The following is a 19086-nucleotide window of genomic DNA, read 5'->3' as shown; positions in this document are numbered from 1 at the left end:
TTTGTGGCTCCAAACGTGCACCCCAGGCAATGCGTACCAACAGCGTGAAACCCCACCAGGCTCACCAAACTGCTTGGTGAGATGATCGGGCCTCCGTGTGTGTGCATGTGCCAGAGTAAGTAGACCTGTGCAGTCAAGCACGTCCAGGAACAGAACTGAGGGATCTGTGCAGTCCGCCCCAGCTGTACATACAATTCTAAACAGGAGATGGCAATCGAATCACGCCATGTAACACTGTCCTTGTTTCCCCTCAGACAGAGCTGAGATTCAGGCAGCCATCCTGGGCATGTGCTCGCAAGCGACGCCCCCGCAGACTACATTTCTTAAGAAAGCAGAAATTGCACATAGTTTGTTCCTTGGACTGTTCGGTCCTCTTATCAGCAGTCCAGCCTAAACCCGTGCCTATTTTGGCTCTAAAATAAATCGTTTAAACTCCAATATCAGAGTCCTGAGTGGTTGGTTGCTCCCTGGGAGTAAACTCACTGTGGGCTAAATCAAAGAAGAGCAAATAACGGCTGAAGACATCCAGAAGTAGAGCACAGTGGGGACCCTCATGATGGAATCACTGCAGAGGGAATCACAGCATGGATATCTGTGAGAAGAACACAGTGGAGACAGACAGGAAAAGAGTCTTGGTAGGCATATCATGGTGTGGAAAATCCCAGATTAACCAACTAGAAGCTAGGTTAAAGATTGGCATTTAGGTGCAGACATTAGTGGGGTACCTAAAATACAGCTACAGTGGGATTAGCCGTAATGCGACTTTTCAAAGACGTCTTTTTAAAAGTGTGCACTTTGTGAACTTTTCTTCCAAATTAACCATCTACATATACATGTATGTGTGAGGGTGTTTTTTTTGGGAGGGGCCGGGTGGGGGTGTGGGCTAGAGGGCGCATGGGAGGAACCCTTGCCCCATCAAAATAAAAAAAGGGTAAAAAAATAATTTCGACAAAAAGTGCCCAAACAAAGTGCAAACGTATGAAAAAACATAGAAATGGATAATCATGGTACCCATTCAGGGGGCTACCAGAACCAAATGCTGTGGCCACAACCTGGATAGAACTCCTTCAGTAGGTCCAATAAGGACTCTCCCCTTATAAATTGCAGAAAGGCCGTGATACAGTGGACAGCGTTTGAGCATTCTACTGCAATGGTTGCGCCTTAAAGTGCAGTCTAGTGAGTATTGTTTGATCAGATTGTGTGCAGTTAAGCTGCTCACAATTCTCAGGTGTGATGTGGCATTTGAGTGAGAGCAAGACTTGTTTTCCTTGTTCTCAGTGGTTGGTATGCAACAAGTTCATGCTTTGAGCGATCCATATCTGAATGGCGGAAACAAAAGATGGACCTTGCAGATTCTAGACCGAAAAGGCTGCACACGCAGTGTCTGGCTTTTGTGTCCTGCCCTCTCCTGCTCCATTTCATGGGGTGTCCCACCCGGCAAAGCCCCTTCGCTGTGTGGCCTTTTCCGCCCCCTCCCCTCACACTTAACTGAGGGGGACTCATCTTCCTCTATTCGTGGTCTTTAGGCGCTGAACCCAGAAGCCTGACGCGTAGCATGTTGTACTTGTGTGTGCAACCTTTTGTGCCTCAGCATTTCAGGTTCATGGTCTACAGATCGTGAACAGCTTTTTCAGCCATCCTGGAGTGGACCTTGTTCTAAAACAGATTCACAAGCTTCAAAAAGATATGCATGCATACATACATACAACCACTGTACTCAATGATAATTGGGTAGAAATGAGTCATGCTGGAAGGGAAGATTCAAAAGATGCTCAGGTAGCTATGTACAATGCCCTAATCCTGTTTGCAATATACAAGTAGCATATATAAAGTGCTGCAGATGGCACTCATATTGCTACATATCTGCCACTTGCCGTGACTATTTCCCCAGTTCTGCCCCATGTCACATTCATTGCACCAGAACAGCTCGTCACACTCATGGCTCACAGAACTGTCCCTGGTGATGCCCTTTTCCATAGAACTGCACACGTCATGTTCTTTGTCCTCATAAGAAACCAGGCTCCAGTAACTGCCCTGAGGATTGCCTCTAGCCATGTTAACTGTCCCTGGAACTGACATAATGTGCACCTGTAACTTCCTCTTGCCATGTTGACTGTCCTGCACAACCCCATGCGTGGCTGGGCAACTTCTGCGCTCTGCCACCAATTGTCACAGGTTTCCCCCTTCTCACCTGTCTGCGTTGTTTATTGGAGTTCTTCGATGCGGTCTTCTTGCGCACAGTTCAGGTCTTGTAGAACCCTGCGCGTACGTCCTCGGGTTCCAGCGTGCGTTCAGCGTTCTGACTCCTGGAACATTCAGAATGTCCGGGAAGTCCTGGAAACACGATGAAGAGTGTACTCGGAAACAGGTACACAGAGATCCAGGATGCAAGAGAGGACAAAGAGGGGAAGGAGTGGATGAGGAGGAATAATAGGGGCCAGGAACTAGGAATCAAAGAAGTTAGCAAGAGCGAACTACGGCAGCACACATCTAGCCACTGCAAGGGGTAGCGTTGAGACGCGCAGAGCCACGGGGGCGTGTCTTCTTTATAGAACGTGATGCGTCCGACGCGTAAGCTGGTAAACAGTGTTCTGTGTTTGACGGCCATGTTGGGAGTACTGCTGAGTGCAAGCCCCTATGTGTCAGGGACCAGGAAGTCCAGAAGGGACGCATCCGATGGTTCATGACACCAATGGGACCTATGGGTATGCACTGCAGTGTCTCCAGTTGCAATGACTGCCTTCAAGGCAGGGCGCTACAACCAGAGCTCAGCCTTAAAACTGATCAATTCAGCAGCTATCTGGCTGACCAGAAGAAGGGTACTGCATGTCCCTTATGACATCCCATAATGTCCAACTACAGATGGGCTGCTGCTGGCAAAATGGACATTTTTCTCAAAAATATGATTGATTAAAAATTGTACATAAGGCCTATGCACTAGCTGCCTGTTGTTCTGAAAGAGTTTTTTTAATTATTATTTGTCTTGGTTTAGTTACAAACCTTTACAGAATTAGAGCTTAAGACATAAAATGATTTTGATAAAATACATCCAAAGACAAGATGAGACATTATCTTATACATACAAATATTTACAAATTATAAAATCTAAGATCCAAAACATTTCACATAGTAAGTAGTCTCACATATCGATAAAGAATTCATATTCACTGCTTCTATAGCCAAGAAGCCTTAGACACACTGGATCTGAAAGATTTCCAAACTACACCTTCATGAATCCTAAGGTTCCTTTAACCCCGAGGAGTATTTCAAAGACCAGCTAATACAATCCTAACAGCTGGGTCCCCTTCCCATAAGGACCAAGCCTGTCCGGAGAAGCCAATTTAGTAACATAACTCAGACTCCAGAACTTTGCTTCCCGGCCTTCTATTTAGCTCGAGAGCCAAAACTCCACATACATTAGACAGAAAGCGAACAACTGCAATTTTCAGAGATATGGTTGTTCCATACCTCAAAGAGTTATTGCAATTTCTTTTGGGTTCATACAAGGTGTACGCCATTCCGTCCCTTTAGAGATAGAAATGTACATTTCAGGGGCAACGGATGTGCATGCATTCTATTTGAGCACAGTTACACAATGTACACAACTTAAAAGGATGTTCGACAATGTGATTATTTGCATAAGGTGCAGGCTACCTCTTGGATAACGTCATGATCTTCTTCACTCTTCCTATGCTGGTCTCCATAGTGATGGCCTGAAAAGAAAGAATTGATGCTGTAAGAGACCACAATGACAATGTTCGTTCTCTACAATCATTTCTAAACACATTGCTGCTTTAGCCGATAGTCAAGAGTTTTTTTCCTTGCTTTTCAGTTTGTTCCTTGCTTTAGCTTGGTCACACATGAAAGTTTCCCCATTTTACAGAACGTTGCTTGACAGCATGATGTCAAGGCATCATGAAGAACAACAAAGACAACAGATTCCGAATTCAAATTAACCAAGTTTATCAACTTAAATATCAGGATGGAAAAAGGCCTAACTTTCTAAGGTGGGATTTCCCTACCTAAATAAAACTAAAGAAAGCCTGAGTCAAAGAGTTAAACTTAGGAATCTATCTGTGTCCAAAACCTATACTTGCCCTCACAACTATAACTATACAATGTGTAGGGATGTCAGCAGCCAAAAAGAAAACAGTGTTCACCACAAAGTCCTGCGCTGCTTTCAGCTCACAGCTTTCTTTCAGATCCCTTCCCCAAGGATAAAACATTTCAACAAAGTAAAGTCTCAAAGTTCCCTTTCTGGGAATTAGAATGCAATAGTCTCTTCAGGTCTCTGGGTTTCATTGCCCAAGTTCCAAATCACACAATTTAAATGACCTTGAAATGAAAGGCTTCTAGTCAGGACTAGGGGTCTCCTTCTCCAAGTTTCAAGTGCCACAATTCCAAAAGAAACACAAAATGTCATTGTCTTCTATAGTTTAGCTGGATTTAGTTTTCAAAAGGTATAGTTCAAATAAGTTTGTAGCTTTCCCAATGTTGAAATGTCATTGTAAATCAGGCTTCAGTATCCTTTATTTGCCTGTTCTTTTCACCTCTTTCTATATTGCAGCATACAGTGAATGGTTTATAGCACTTCGATGTATGATGATTTGTATGGATTTAAGCTTTAGATTTCAACTGTTTAATTCTGTTTAGTAGCAAAGTCTTAGTTATGTTTAACATCAAAGTCTTAAGTCAATTCAGTATTCAATAATTAGAACACTGGTTTAGGGTTTGTCTTCCCTTCATATGGGGTTCAATAATTGTTTGTTTCACTTTAAATGCATAGCAATAATGCGTGCAGACCTTCGAAAACGTGTTCCTTGCCACACGTGACCACTCCAATACAAAGTATTTCCCTTTGTTGTATTGTTAACAGACAAAGTTGTTTGTTCCCATTAATTGAGCAATGTTCATACATGCACCCCGGGTTTATCAAACACTAGAAACTGACTGGTTGCTTTGAAAGCTTGTGCTGCAGCACAGGTCGCAAGGCCTTCTTCCTTCTGTGTCAGGGCTCATTAAATGAAAGGAACGGGACATCCTTCCTGCATGGCTCCCTTCAACTTTCCTAATCTGCTCCAGGGAGTGCCCACACCCCCGCCATTTGGTCCGGTCCTCTGCTGCCTGCACCAACCTACTGGTCCTTCTCTTGCTGATACTCTCTGCCACTGGGTTGGGCTCCATTCATACAGCTACAGCCCCTTGACAGGCTGCTGGTGTGGATTATTCAGCTCTGCCTGACCTTCACTGCTCTTTGCAAGCATCTTCCGCTACCCAGCACTAGAGTGGTAAAAGAACAAAGTCTTCATTGCTCTTGGTTGCCTCTTCTTCGTCCCAGTCCTGTCAAGTGTCAATTGTGGAGAAAAGAGTATAACGGGCTTACAATAGCCCATAAAGGTTGGTGCTGGGTTGGCTGTCACTAGGGAAAGGGGGATACAATATCTTGCCCAAGGGCAACCCACTCCCGGTTCCCAAGGATCCTCCACCCAGGTGATCCTCCCTAGCTTCTGTGCCCCTAAAGTCGAAATCCAATGGCGATGGCCTTTCCCTGGCCACCTGTGCAGAGGTTCCAAGTGGTCCAGGGTGAGAATACCCTCAGGTTTCTTACAATGATCATGGTGTTACTTTGGGAAGTGCATGATTGTAGCAATATATTTTATTGGCAATTGTTCATAGAATGATAATGCTAGTAGGTGGGTGTTGCAGGCGGGCCTTAACAGATAAACAACCCACTCTCAAGTTTGTCCCAAGGCAAAGACTGAGAAACATGAGTAAATGGGCTGTTACAAAACATTATAGCCCACATGACCCAGAGACGTAACGCAATTATCACATTGGTCTGTGATGAAGCTGTTCAACACAAACACCCATGTTTCCTTGCTCACTTTTCCCAGTGGAATTGTATCATCACCTTATGGGTGCGCAGAAACAACTATGTGTACAGGCCTCATTACAAAATACTTACCATTCGTTTTGGGTGATATGTCTGACTTTGCACTAATGCTAATGGAGTCTCTTGACCTTGGTTCAACAGGTTGACCATCTCTAAAATAAGACAAAAATACATATTTTCATTTCTGAAAGGTAAAGCAACATAAACATAGAATAAGTTAAAACATTTAATATAAACATCTGATTGTTTCTTCTTTTTCCATACATCTATAAAATCGAAAGACAATGTGTGGATGAAATTCATATAGAATAATTAATGACATGGAGAATTAAAATTATTCAAATTACATGAATTTATGTTCAATGGAGGTTAAATAAATAATGGTGGTTTCGTCTCCTTGGCCGTCGGGGCCTCAAAGTATCAGTATCTGCTTGCTTGGAACCGAGCTTCTGATAATATCAAAAGTGTGCAGAGGGCAGTTCTTGATTGAGCAGGCAACATTTGTAGGAGGAGAAACTCCACTACAACAGAAGAACTTAGTGAAATAACAAAACTGCACTGTGATGGGAGGTACTTATTTTTGCCATTGGTAATCCCCTTAAACCAAAGATATTCAAAGGTCCTGTCTTGAAAAAGATAGTCCATTTAGGGGAGCAGCATAAAGGATGCGGCAGAAAAAAGGAACATTTTAAATAGGTGCATTTTTAACATTCTTGTGTATATTTCCACATGGCTGTCAATGCTCAACGTAGACCAACTGGGTTTGAAATTCTGCACTGATAGTTTTGTACCTTGTTGCTTTCAGTATGATTGTTGGAGGCGACATTTCAAGGGCTCTCTTTGCTTCTTTCAACGACATTTCTAGGGTACAGGCTCCATTCATGTAGTGTATGATGTCAAAGGGTTTGAGGCTTCCTTCTTGATCTGCCACTGACCCTGGACTAATTTCACTAATGTAAAGCACCTGGCATAGGCTGTCATAACCTCCAGACAAAGACAAGCCTGTTGGGAAAAGAAAGCAAAGATTGTCACTGGAGCATGGAGATTTACTGCATTCTTTCAATAACTGCAAATTAAAATGCAGGTGTCCATTACCCAGTTCGTCTTTGTGGCATGCCAGTATAATGTCAGGTAGCATGTGAGGGAGTAATGGGGTTTTAGGCAGCTCTAGGATCCGCCTGAGTATGAGCCGGACTGTCCTTGGTGCTGCACGGAGCAAATTGACTGCTTCTGTGTGACTCATGTTTGTGACGTCATCTTCGTTTACCTGCAAGTATAACCAAGAGAAGAGAGAATGAGGCAACATGGTGAATTAAATACAGACTTTACGAATGGGTTAACAGAAAGACGATAAGAAATAAAAGCTACAGGTAGACATCCTACCAAAACACCAGTACGTGCTGTTAATGATAACCTGCATGTCATGTCCTTCTAGAAATGTGAAATACTGATTCTCCACTCATTGTTTACTGAAAACAATGAGTGCTTTACACAGTGCCCACTAGCATAAGCTCCTACTTTTCTTACGGCAATTTGTCTCCTGTGGTGATACAAGAATCCACCTCTTAACATACTATGGCCAGGTAGGTCATGTCAGTCTTAATTATGGAAGTATTTTGGGAGAAGAGTTTTCCCCCATTTTGTTCACTTCTGATGTTTTTTGAGACATTTTAATGCTCATCACTGAAATACATGTTTTTTTACCTACATATAAATCAGCTTGAGGGGAAAAACTGTTATATGTAACATATTGACATTTATTAATACATAGACATATGGGAACCCTCACTTAACAAGCGATCTCCCTTCGTGAAAGTATCAGATGTCTTTCCCTGCATGCCTGAAATTCCAAGTGCTCTCGCAGGTAGTTGAGTAAAGGCCCATTCTCTCTGGGAGGACCAATTCCTATTAGCAGGAATGGGAGGCGTGAGGAAGACTACAGAGTGCAGAGAGACACGTGAGGCCTGATGGCTGGATCTTCCTTCCCTCTAGGGCTCACTCTTCTGGCTGCGCTTCTTGTTGTCCGCTATAACAGATGGTCACCAAGTGGCTCTGCATTCAGGAAAATAGTTACGATTATACAAGCATAGCATGGTGCTGCTAAGTCATGGCCACAGGAAGTTCTCTTCAGACGCTCATTGTTAATGCAACTGACTAACTCCATCTTACTACAACTCTAAATGGCTTGCATTGTGAAAAACCTGACAAATGTGTTCTCAATGGGCACATTTGCAGGGCAGGGGTATTTACCGGTTTCTCTACAGCTCTATAGAAAAAAACCTGACTCCGTAGCTGCTGTTGTAATTGCCTTATTGGATTTATTTGGAAGGTTTCTACACTTGGGACCACGTATTTCCACAGTTAAATCAAAATAGTAGACTACTGTGATATAATTTGCTATAGGTGATGCATCATCTGATAGTGTTCCAAATAGGATATTGCATTTAACACATTTAGTAGGGGAGCACAAAAAGATAGATTTTTCTTAAAAAATGTTAGGAGCATACGTCCAGTCTTGTATCTTTGTTGGAGTAACTTAATGTTCTCGAGCAGTGGAAGGAGAAGAATTAGATAGTTGGTCCCCTTCAATAAGAGTGTTGCATAGTATCCACTCATTTTATCTGATTGACGTCAATGAAACCCCATCTCAAAGCAAGTCATCTCACCATAAATGGACACATTGGGTTCAATATAGAACTCAAAGAAGTTTAGAAAAAAAATAAAAAGGAGCATCTTAAATTTTTTTTAAAAAATTTAAATATTTACTAAAGATCAACAAGAGAGGGAAATATGAAGGAAAAAAGATTAAGAAAAGTCAAGTAAATGGCAAGTAAATGAAGGAGGGTTTTATGCAAAAAGAAGGGAGGAATATAACAAAGTAATTTTGAAGGGATTGCTTGAGCAGAAATGGCCTAAGAAGGCCATTTCAGCAAGTTGGCTTGTAATAAGATGGCTGCAATGAGATGGGCTTGAGGTGCAGTGGGTTTCATCTTGTTCAACAGAAAGTCAGTCATAACATTTTTTATTTTTTAAAATGTATTCATTGTGATTACTCTAAAAATAAACCTTGCAGCATGTATTAAATAGGAGAGGAATTCTTAGATCTGATAATTCTCTTCTGACAAATGAAGTGGAACTGAAGCAGAATTGAAAACCCCATAGAGAGTGGAGTTCTGACCGGAAATTGTTGAAGAAGTGAGTTTTCTCAATGTATTGAGAAGGCAACTGATAGGTGTTTTGACCTTAAATACGATTCTATATATATATATACAGGATGGTTGGTATACATTTAAGCATAATTTCAGGGCTAATCACTTTGTTCTTTATCAGAAGGACCAATATTAAAAACTGAAAATGGAAAGTACAGCTATTTCACTCGGATTAGGAAGAAACAAGCAGAAGCGCAGATTAACCTGGTTCACGATATGTTAATGAATATCAGATCGGAATAAAACAGTTTCTTATATGCTAATATAACTACTATTTAAGGAAGGAATGAAAACAATGATCCTATAAGGACATTTGCCAGGACATTTGTCAGTACTCGGAGGGCACCAATTCCAAACTATAGAAAAGGGAATTTATAAACTTAGATGAGGCTGATGTATTCCTTTGTGATTCACATAATTGTCCCTAATCACTATCCCTGGATTTAATGAGGGGTCAGAGATCTGGCACTGGAAAGGCCATGGATTTGTCTTTCTGGGGCAACTACTATTTAGGGATGAGTATACTATTCATTTGAAGTCCTTAAGATATACAATATACATAATATATGCTTCCTTAGGTATTTCCAGATCAGCAGCTGTTCCTTACCATATGCAGGGAAAATTAAATTGACATTGGCCGCTTGTGATCTTTATTATAAAACAAATGAAGGCAAGGGCACTAACTAATATTATCAATTACACACAAATATGTTTATTTTGAAAAGAAACTTCCCATAAAACATCATATCAACACAACACAATCTCATCAACAAAATGATATACATATTAAAATAAAACCTGACATACTGACATGTCAAAATAAACCCTTCAAAAATTCATATAAGTTATAAAATGGTCAGTGATTACATGAAACATAACATCTCAATAAAATACCAGAATACAAAATATCCTCAAATCTACTTGCACAAAAGACACTCACAACCATCTCTATTCTTAGAGATTACAGCACAGAATAGAATTGGTGCTAAACAAAATCACTTTAATGAGAATGCAGGTGCCGCCTTCTTGCTGGTGCTTTTGCTAGGAATTTTAATAAGGACTAGCTAACCTTTGGCGTGTCTGCTCACAACAAATACATCTGTGTGTGTCGGGACTGGGTAAACTGGGTTTCTCTTAATATGGGCAGAACAGGCCTGGCTCTTATATTTTTTATAAGCAGGGCAAAACAATGTAAAACGCAAGAGATCTTCCTCTAGACCATGGCAAAAGAAGCAATTCCTACTTTCATTCTTACCTGGCCATCGTGACAAGACTGAGTTTAACGGGAAGCAGTTAAACATTGCCCTAGTGATAGGTGTTCTTTCAGTCAGATTGTTTGCCCATAACAAATATTTTTGAATGGAGTCTGTCACAATTATTGCAAGACTTTTATTAGTGCCCTTCTGAATTTCTCCTGGAATTGTTTCAACAACCGAGTTTTCAGGTGAGAAGCGGCTGAAGATGTCAAAATAATTGGTTGAGCCAAATGAGGCTCCATATTCAGCTATATCATCTGTTCTTTTTACATAAAACAGCCAGGGTATTTCAAACACATGCCTTCGGTCTAAATGTGTGTGATTAAACATTGTTTTAGGACCACTTTCGGATTAGACCAGATCTGGTTCCGCTGTCATATAATCTGCCAAGAAGGGCATACCCAATTCAAGACAGACGTCATAGTTAGGGGCTGATCAATTACTAATTGATAGTACCAAGATCCAAGAAGGAACGATAATGGCAAATTGTATTCACAGAAGAAAATATAAAAACTGTTTGAATTAGGTTTACGAATATCCAAGCAAACTTTGATAGCGAACAAATATCAACTGTAATACCATAAAATAGTATTCAGACCCAGAAAGACTGCATCGATGGTCCCTTGATGGGAGAGCAAGATGTGGGTTACGGAGTGGTGACCTATGTGATATACTTTTTGAGTTCCCTGATCTTCTACGTTTTTTTTAAAGGAATAAGTGAAACGTTATCAGAGATTGCAAAATGAATTAACATTTATTTGGATTATCTTTGATAGTTTTAATAACAATGTGGCCTGGAATGGCCCTTTATCTTTCTAGCTTTAGCTATTGCTAACAGAATGATGGCTTCCCCATTGGCGAGGAGATTTTATGAAGGGCAAGCACCATTTGCATGGCACTCTGCCTTGCTGGCCGGTAGGAGGATGTTTTAAACTTATTTGACATTTACTTCAAACAAATGTTGTTTGAAGTGAATGGCAAATAAAGGTTTCACTGGGCATGGTTGACCGTTGGGTCGGAGCATTGCATCAAATATGAAATGTGCTCCTAGTGCACCATTTTACAGAAAGCACTGGTCAGTGTTTTGCATATGTCACCATCGGGCAAGTCCATTTCTCTCATGTCGAGTATGTAAACTAAGGAACTTGCTCTGCAGGTCTAATGTGATTCTCAAGAATCTGGAAAACCTGATTATAGGATGTTATTTCTTTGTCCTTATCAGAGTTTATATTTATGTTCATTGTGGCAGATGCATTCTGATATATGTATGTGCATTTTTCCAGGTTTGCATTACCTTCCACATACAGCTTCTGTTCGATCTCCAAAATAGATTAACAAAAATACCCAAAGATTGTTTGAGAGGCGCACTTTTGAAATGCTATTCTTGGGAGATGCAGAGTAATTCCATCTTACCTTTATGAGCCGGTCCCCAGGTTGCAGCCGTCCATCACTTTTGGCAGGATCCTGAATGATGTCATGAATGTAACAGCCAACTCTATTACTAGCCTTGGTCACTGTGAAGCCCAGGCTGCCCTTTTCCGATTTTGTGAGGGTAACATGGAGTTCAACTTCCTTAGTGAGAAAAAAAATTCAGATTTGCGACAGATTCCAATTTTAAGGTACATGTCTCAAATGTATACACCCATCATTAAAGCCGGAGCGTGCACTATGATTAGCATGTGCACACAATAAAATGAAAATTATGCTCATGTAAATGTCAGAATGGTGCGGTCAGTGCACATTTGAATTATGGGTCAGTCTCATTTTAATATAGAAATGAATACCTTGGAACACTACCATAAAAGATAATCACATTAAGCAGAAATATAACAGTTTTACACCCTATATGTATTTCTTATAGATAAATAACTGTTTATTAAATTACAAAATAATATAAATCTCACCCACAATATTTTAAAACCTGGCTCTTTAGAGTCACGCAAGTAAATAAACCCACATTTTATACCCACAACCCACTGACCGCAGAATGCAGAAGCAATGCTGCCCCACCACCAGTCCACCAGCATGGGCATTGTATCAGGCGCATGCATCACAAATCTTCTACCATAGAGCGAGGCAGCAGGTGTGAAACAATTATCGGGCAGCATCTGATGCTGGTGGTATAGGGGAATTCAACAGACATTTGTAAATATCCCAGAAGTCATTGGTTTTGGCAGAGAGTGGAATCAGATCAAGGCAAGTGTCCTCCATTAAGCAGCAGAAAGGAATTTCCTTTAGCCAGTCTTGCAACCCATCACTTGGCAAGCAAGATTCACTGTTCCATACACATTGTGCAGGGTCTTGTGGAAACAAAGTTGTCCCAATAGGGGAGAGGGAGGCAAAGGGGCCTCCACCAAAGAACTGGAGCTTGGCAGAAGGGGTCAATGGGAGGCATAGACCTGCTCAGTGAATAAAATCATCATCCTCTGTTACACACAGTTAACACCTATTTGAAGGGTGTAAAAAGTGCAATGCAAATACTTTAAAACAATCAATTTAGGTCTATCATGGAGATATTATCCTGACAAAATACACCTATTGGTCTTCACTCAGGAAGATCTCACTACCACCCAGGGCTCCAGATAATGTTGGCGTGCAAGTATTTTACTCCCAATGTATTGATCTTGTGAATATTTTTTTTAGGGAGTTACAATATATTTTAACCCTAAAACAAAAATAATTTTGCAAGCCATACTTCTTCGCACCTAGTCATTTCTATTAACTAAAGTAAATAAAAAGTTTCAATTTTACCCTAAAGTTACTCTTCAGAACAGGCTGTGGTAACATTAGTGCTCCTTCCTGTAGCTCTTCGGTGTTGGTACCCGTGTTCATTGAGCAATGCCGACAAGCGAATGGTAATTGTAATGGGTTATTTATGATGCACTTTATACGCAGAGGTTTCTAAGCGCAGACCCAGTGATCTAACTTGTGTTGCTCCAAGACGAGCGCGTTGCCCCTGAGCTATCCTCCTGAGACAATGGTCTGGCTTGTATGGTTCGGTTTCCTAGGTTTTATTGGGCATTTTCACTTCCTCTTATGTATTGGGAGCATTTGCCGGTTTTTAGAGAGTAAAAGTGGCTAGTCCTCTGGTTATCTATCTATAAGGTGTCTACCACCTCTCCTCAACTCTTGGGCAAGTTGGCATGTGCCATGCCATTACAGCCAACTATAAAGTGGAGAGTAGCCTTCAGTCACCTCTTGTTGACATTTGTTTTAAAGAGTTGACTGCCCTTGGTGGTGTTGAAATCTAAACCTTCCCTAGTGTGTCTCTAAGCTAAACATATGTGAAGGCCAATCATGCCACCTTTATAAATCGGCTACGTGATAGCCCTGGCCTCACAGATCTGGCTCTGGACTGGTTGACCTCCTTCCTCTGTGACCGACCTTCCCAGGTTCAACTAGGCCCTTTTCTCTCCTCCATCTCACTTTCCACCTGTGATGTCCCTCAGGGCTCCATCCTCTCGCCTTGGCTTTTCAACATCTACCTTGCCACTCTAGCCCATTTTATCTCCGCCTTCTCTCCTAACTTACAGTGTTATGTGGACAACACGCAGCTCTCCTACAAGATTCCCTCCTCTGCCTCCTCCTCTTCCTCTCTCATTCCTGACTGCCTGCTATTCAGGCATGGGGCACTGCTAACGGTCTCTGCCTTGATGCCAGTAAGACTGCGATCCTTCTCAATAGTTCTCCAGCTCCCGCCTTCCCTCCTACCCTCTGGCCACCCTCCATGGGCCCCTTCCCCCTCAACCGCCTGTGAGACAAAAATCTTAGATGTCATCTTTGACTCCTGTCTCTTCTTCTCTTCTCACATCACAGACCTTGCCAAGAAGACTCACTTTCAGTTGCACCTCCTGAGAGGCATTCTCCCTTTCCTCACCTTCCCCTAGAAACTCAATGTCTCCAGAGCTCTGCTTCACTCCATGCTGGACTACATCAACAGCCTCTTCCTCAATCTGCTTAACTCCTCCTTTTGCCCCCTTCAACTATCCAGAATATGACTGCGAGACATATCCTTGGCCTCAAGCCCAGGGACCGTATCTCTTCAGCCCTAAAATCTCTCCACTAGTTCCCAATTGCTGCAAGGATCAAGTTCAAGACCCTCTGCATCATTCATAAGGCTTTCAGGGGCCTGGGACCCCACTACATCCAACTCTTTCTCCCTAAATACCTTGCTGGTAGGGCCCTTCGGTCTTCTAGCTCCAACTCTCTGCAGACCAGACGCTTTTCCAAGCAGAGTGGGGGGTAGATATCTCTCCTCCACAGGTGCCTCCCTCTGGAATGGCCTCCCTGCCCCCTCAGACTTGAGCTGGATCTTCTTAAGTTCCAGAAGCTTCCCAAGACCCTCCTGTTCTCTTCCTCCTTCCCTCTCCCCCTCCCCTGCTAATGTCCACCTCTGCCACTTGACTGTCTGCCTGGTTCCTTCAGATTCATACAGGGCACCAGGCCCTCCTCGACTAGTCTACCCCTGCACTTGGTGTCCCCTGACTCCCAACCCCGCTGCCCCCCTAACTGCGCTTGCCCTTCCGGGCTCCCCCTGCCGCACTAGACTGACTGTGCCTGCACCCCTTGAATCCTTCCAGCCCTGTTCTTCACACTCAGCACGTGGACCTTCTTTCCCCTGCACTCTCTCCATTCCCACGGCTCTGTCCACCTAGTCTGGCACTCGGTTAACCCACGGGCCCTTCCGCCCTGACCAGCACTTCCCCCATCCCTCTCTCCCCTGCACTTCTGGTTACTGCACTTGCATGATCCGAATGTCACAAGGCTTAGTCTTGTTGCACCTTGAAACACATTGTGTATAGGCGCATTATAACTACTCTGCTTAAACTGCTCAGGTGATAAAAAGGTATTCGCCACAAGGAGATCATGTCTTCCTTGCCAACAACTGGAGGACTATAGATGTGTGTAGTCTAGAGATGGACAGCATTTCACAAATGTACAGGGACAGAGCACTCAGTACCACACCCATGAAAACATGCCCATGTCAAGATGCGATTACGTAAAAATCCCTGGAACAATGGTGAGTGTTCCCTAGCAGTGACGAGTGCAATCCAGCCAGAGCCACCAATGCTCATTCAAATACATGCAGCCTCTTCTAACCCGCTCGGAAGCAAAAGGAGGCATATTCTGTGCAGGCATAAAGAAAGGAAATATCAAGTTCTGGTGTTGCCAACCCCATTGGATGACGAACGAACCATGGTCTCCCAACCCTCGCTAGCCCATCTCCCTGTCCATACCACGGAAAGAAGACCGTAAAGAGGCTGCGCAGGCATGCCAAGAAAGGTCAAGGCAACATGACCAGGTTGTTGAGAACATTTTTTAGAAAGTGGAAAACCACCATGTTAATCAGCAAGATTCTGCCGATCACAGAGTGGCAGTTTGACCCATCTGTCAACCTGCAACTCTAGACATCCAATTACTTTTGCAAGATCAGCTTATACTGTATGTCTGCAAAATGATATACCTAGATTTCATGAACAGAAATATATCAGTCTTATTCCTGTTTATCGAGATTTCAGAGTTTCCCCCTAACTTATCAGCCACCATGACTGTGGTTATATTCAGTGTTTGGTCTCTTATGTAGAATACTATATAATCTGCCTACAAGGACAACAGAGCTTTGAGAGGATGAAGACATTCCCTTGTCAGGATGTTGCTCCTTGAAAAGAGTAGCCGCAAGCTCTGCCACAATTGCAAATAGTAATGGAGGCTGAGGACACCCCAGATCAGTCTCTCTTTCAACCACCTACATTCTGAACTCCAACACATTCATGCTCATCTTGGAGAACGGATAGTAGTGTTACCAACTCCTCATCCAGACCCTCAAACAGTAAGATCCACTCCACAAAGTTGAATGTGTTGGGTTTAGGTGTGCTCTAACTCCACTGCCGCACTTACACAGGACAGCGTTACCTTTGCTCTGGGCTACGAGAGTTGGTGTTCCTCATAGGAACAGATACAGGTAGTAAAGGCATTTGGGGGATTCCCAACGCTGCAGTGTTCCATAGGTTCTGCTTCTCGTTCTGACATGGCATGTGACATCATTATGCACAAGGCCCTTTCCTCTCCGGGGCTTCACGCGCTTCCCTTCCTGTTGGTATAAAGCCGTGGAGTACCAAGACTCTGTGTCTCGCAACAGTATTAATTTCATGTTGCCATGGACCCGTGCATCTTGCTGCCGGATTCTTCTTGGTGACTATTCATAGGTAATTGGGTAAGGTAACAGGATTGTTCACTGGTGTCCCCAGACGCCAGGAACACTTATGGAGGGGTAAGAAACATTGCTTTTTTTACTCTAATTATATGTGTAGTTACTCGGGGCATTATTTCACATTGTTGCTTCGGTCTTTGCTGCAGCTCCTGTATTGACTGTCACTGGTTCCAGAGGGAGGGTGTCCAGTAGCACTGATGCTTGTGGGAATTTATCACAAAGTCTGCAAATCGGTCTGTTGGATTTATTCCATCAGGCAGGTGGAGCTCAGCATCCCTGACTCCCGAGAGATATTGGTAAGATCCAAGTTGAACCTGACAGAATGTCACGTCTGCATCATCCAACATTATGGGCCTCATTACAAGTATGCCGGTCCGGAAAAAGCTGTGTCGGTATATCCGTACCAGCACCTTTTTCCAGACCGGCATACTCCAAGTCATAGTCGTGATGCCGGTAAAACTGCAATGACAAGTGACCCACCGCATTCGGCAACACCATTGCTGGTTTCTGCGGAGACACGCGGCAGCCGTGCCTGAGATACCGGCATGTCGCATGTAAGTGCACATTCCGAGGTGCACGGACACGCAATCACTGTCATGTACATGCCGGTAACAACATGAAAATGATGCCGGAAACACTGGCATCGCAGACCAGGCGTTAAGTGGATTCTGGTGTGTAGAAACATGCCACAGGTGCTCTAAATCAGCACAGGTGGACCCAATGGGCTGTGCCACACCACAAAAAGGACCACTCCCACACCCCACACCCCTTCCAACACCACAAGGCTAGCAGTAGCTGTAGCAGTACTGGAGCTGGAGGCCATGCCTGCAGAGCTATTAATTGAAGAGGCAGTGAGGCAGAGGACGCAGTGGAAGCGCTTGAGGAGAAGGAGGGCAATCATGGCCCAGCAAATCCCCAATGTTCAGCAGGTTGCAGCCCGCAGGCATCCACCCATCCCTCGCTTAAAGGCCACACCATTCAACCTCACCTGCACTCAAATCCACACCCTGTACCGGTTAGACAGGGACACCATCACCACAATAGTGGACCCGATACATGATGACCTGGTGAGCCTCATTAATATCCGCACAGCCATCCCCCCTTGCTGAAGGTAGTGTCTGTGCTACACTTCCTTGCCACAGGCACATACCAGCACACAGTTGGGCAGCTGCATGGTATCTTCCAACCCTGTTTCTCCCGTTTGCTCTTCCAAGTGCTTGATGTCCTCCTCAGCCAAGTACAAGACCACATCAGCTTACCCTGGACTGCTGACGAGGTGAATATGACAAAAATGGCCTTCCTTGCCCTCGCAGGCATGCCTAATGTCATTGGTGCGGTGGACTGCACACATGTGGAGCTGGTAGCCAGGTATGCCGTGGAAGTAGTGTACCGCAACAGGAAGCTGTTCCATTCACTGAATGTACAGATGATGTGTGGTGCCCGCCACCGCCTCACCCATTGCTGCGCAAGATTTCCCGGCTCAACACATGACTCCATGGTGCTGCGGAACTACATGCTGCCTTGGTAAATGATACGACACGCTGGACAGCGTACAGCGTTTCTTGGTGAGTCCAACTACTAGGCCCTGTGCTGTGATGAATGGGGGGGGCAGTTACCAGCATAGCACACCTGGCTGCTGGGTGAATCCAACTACTAGGCCCTGTGCAGTGCTGAATCATGTCCCATTATGATGATACCCATGACCAGTGGATATGCACACTGCGTGCATTAAACCATCATTACTCCTACTGCAATCTACTGAATCAATGACCAAACCTCTGTGAAGGTGCACAGAGGCCGCACAGGGTGTTAAAAGGCAAAAGTAGATGAAGAATAATAGCAAGGTAAAATCTTACCCACAATTGGAAAACCAGTAAACTGCAAACATTGAAGTGGACAGCACTTACTCAGTGTTGTAAATGTATGAAATGTGCAAGTGTGTAGGTGTAAGTCAAGGTGCAACACAGTAGTACCATGCCAGAGGGGAAGGCCTTGACAGCCGTGCCTCCATGCATAATGAATATACAGTGTATTCATAACTACATCTATTCCGTACAACATCCTAAAAACGACATGTACCAGAATACATCACACCATTGTGACTACAATTACAAGCAAACACACAGTCAAGCAAACACCCAACTCATGATGCAGACACAGAATGCATAGGCTACCACCCCCAAAACATCTTCTTGCTGTGCGCATGTGGCTGGTACAGTATGCCCATCAGTACCGGATACATGTCTTCATGACAGATACTTATCAATCCAATTAATTAATGCTGAAACTCTCAAGATTCAAAATCACTGAAAGATATATCCTCTCTAATATATGATTTTAAGAGGAGTTACCCCCAATCACTCCCCCTCCCCCCTAAATAACCTCCCCCGCCCTTTTCTAGATACTAAACCCCACCCCATGCACACATTTCATCAATATGTGTTATTGTCATGTGAGTCGTGAAACATAGGCATGTCTATACAGAGATTTGTCATGCAGACTGCATACCCTTAGTAC

General features: G+C 43.5%; 1 protein-coding gene across 6 annotated transcripts in view; it reads right to left on the bottom strand.

Moving 5' to 3' along the window:
• The window catches only part of PTPN13 (protein tyrosine phosphatase non-receptor type 13), a 1388150-nt gene that overhangs the window by 281053 nt on the left and 1088011 nt on the right, over nucleotides 1–19086 (bottom strand). For all 6 annotated transcript variants that reach the window (XM_069630435.1, XM_069630437.1, XM_069630436.1 and 3 more), the window contains 5 exons: nucleotides 11772–11930; nucleotides 6989–7160; nucleotides 6685–6895; nucleotides 5966–6045; nucleotides 3655–3713 (listed from right to left, as the gene is read on the bottom strand). In XM_069630435.1, coding sequence (XP_069486536.1) covers nucleotides 3655–3713; nucleotides 5966–6045; nucleotides 6685–6895; nucleotides 6989–7160; nucleotides 11772–11930 — 681 coding nt within the window. The remainder of the gene's footprint in view (nucleotides 1–3654; nucleotides 3714–5965; nucleotides 6046–6684; nucleotides 6896–6988; nucleotides 7161–11771; nucleotides 11931–19086) is intronic.

Source organism: Ambystoma mexicanum, chromosome 6q, assembly GCF_040938575.1.
Source record: "Ambystoma mexicanum isolate Mex_15411 chromosome 6q, UKY_AmexF1_1, whole genome shotgun sequence".
In the NCBI taxonomy this organism is placed as follows: Eukaryota; Metazoa; Chordata; class Amphibia; order Caudata; family Ambystomatidae; genus Ambystoma; species Ambystoma mexicanum.
Note: the sequence above shows the minus strand (reverse complement) of the source record. Positions and strands in the feature narration are given on the sequence as shown.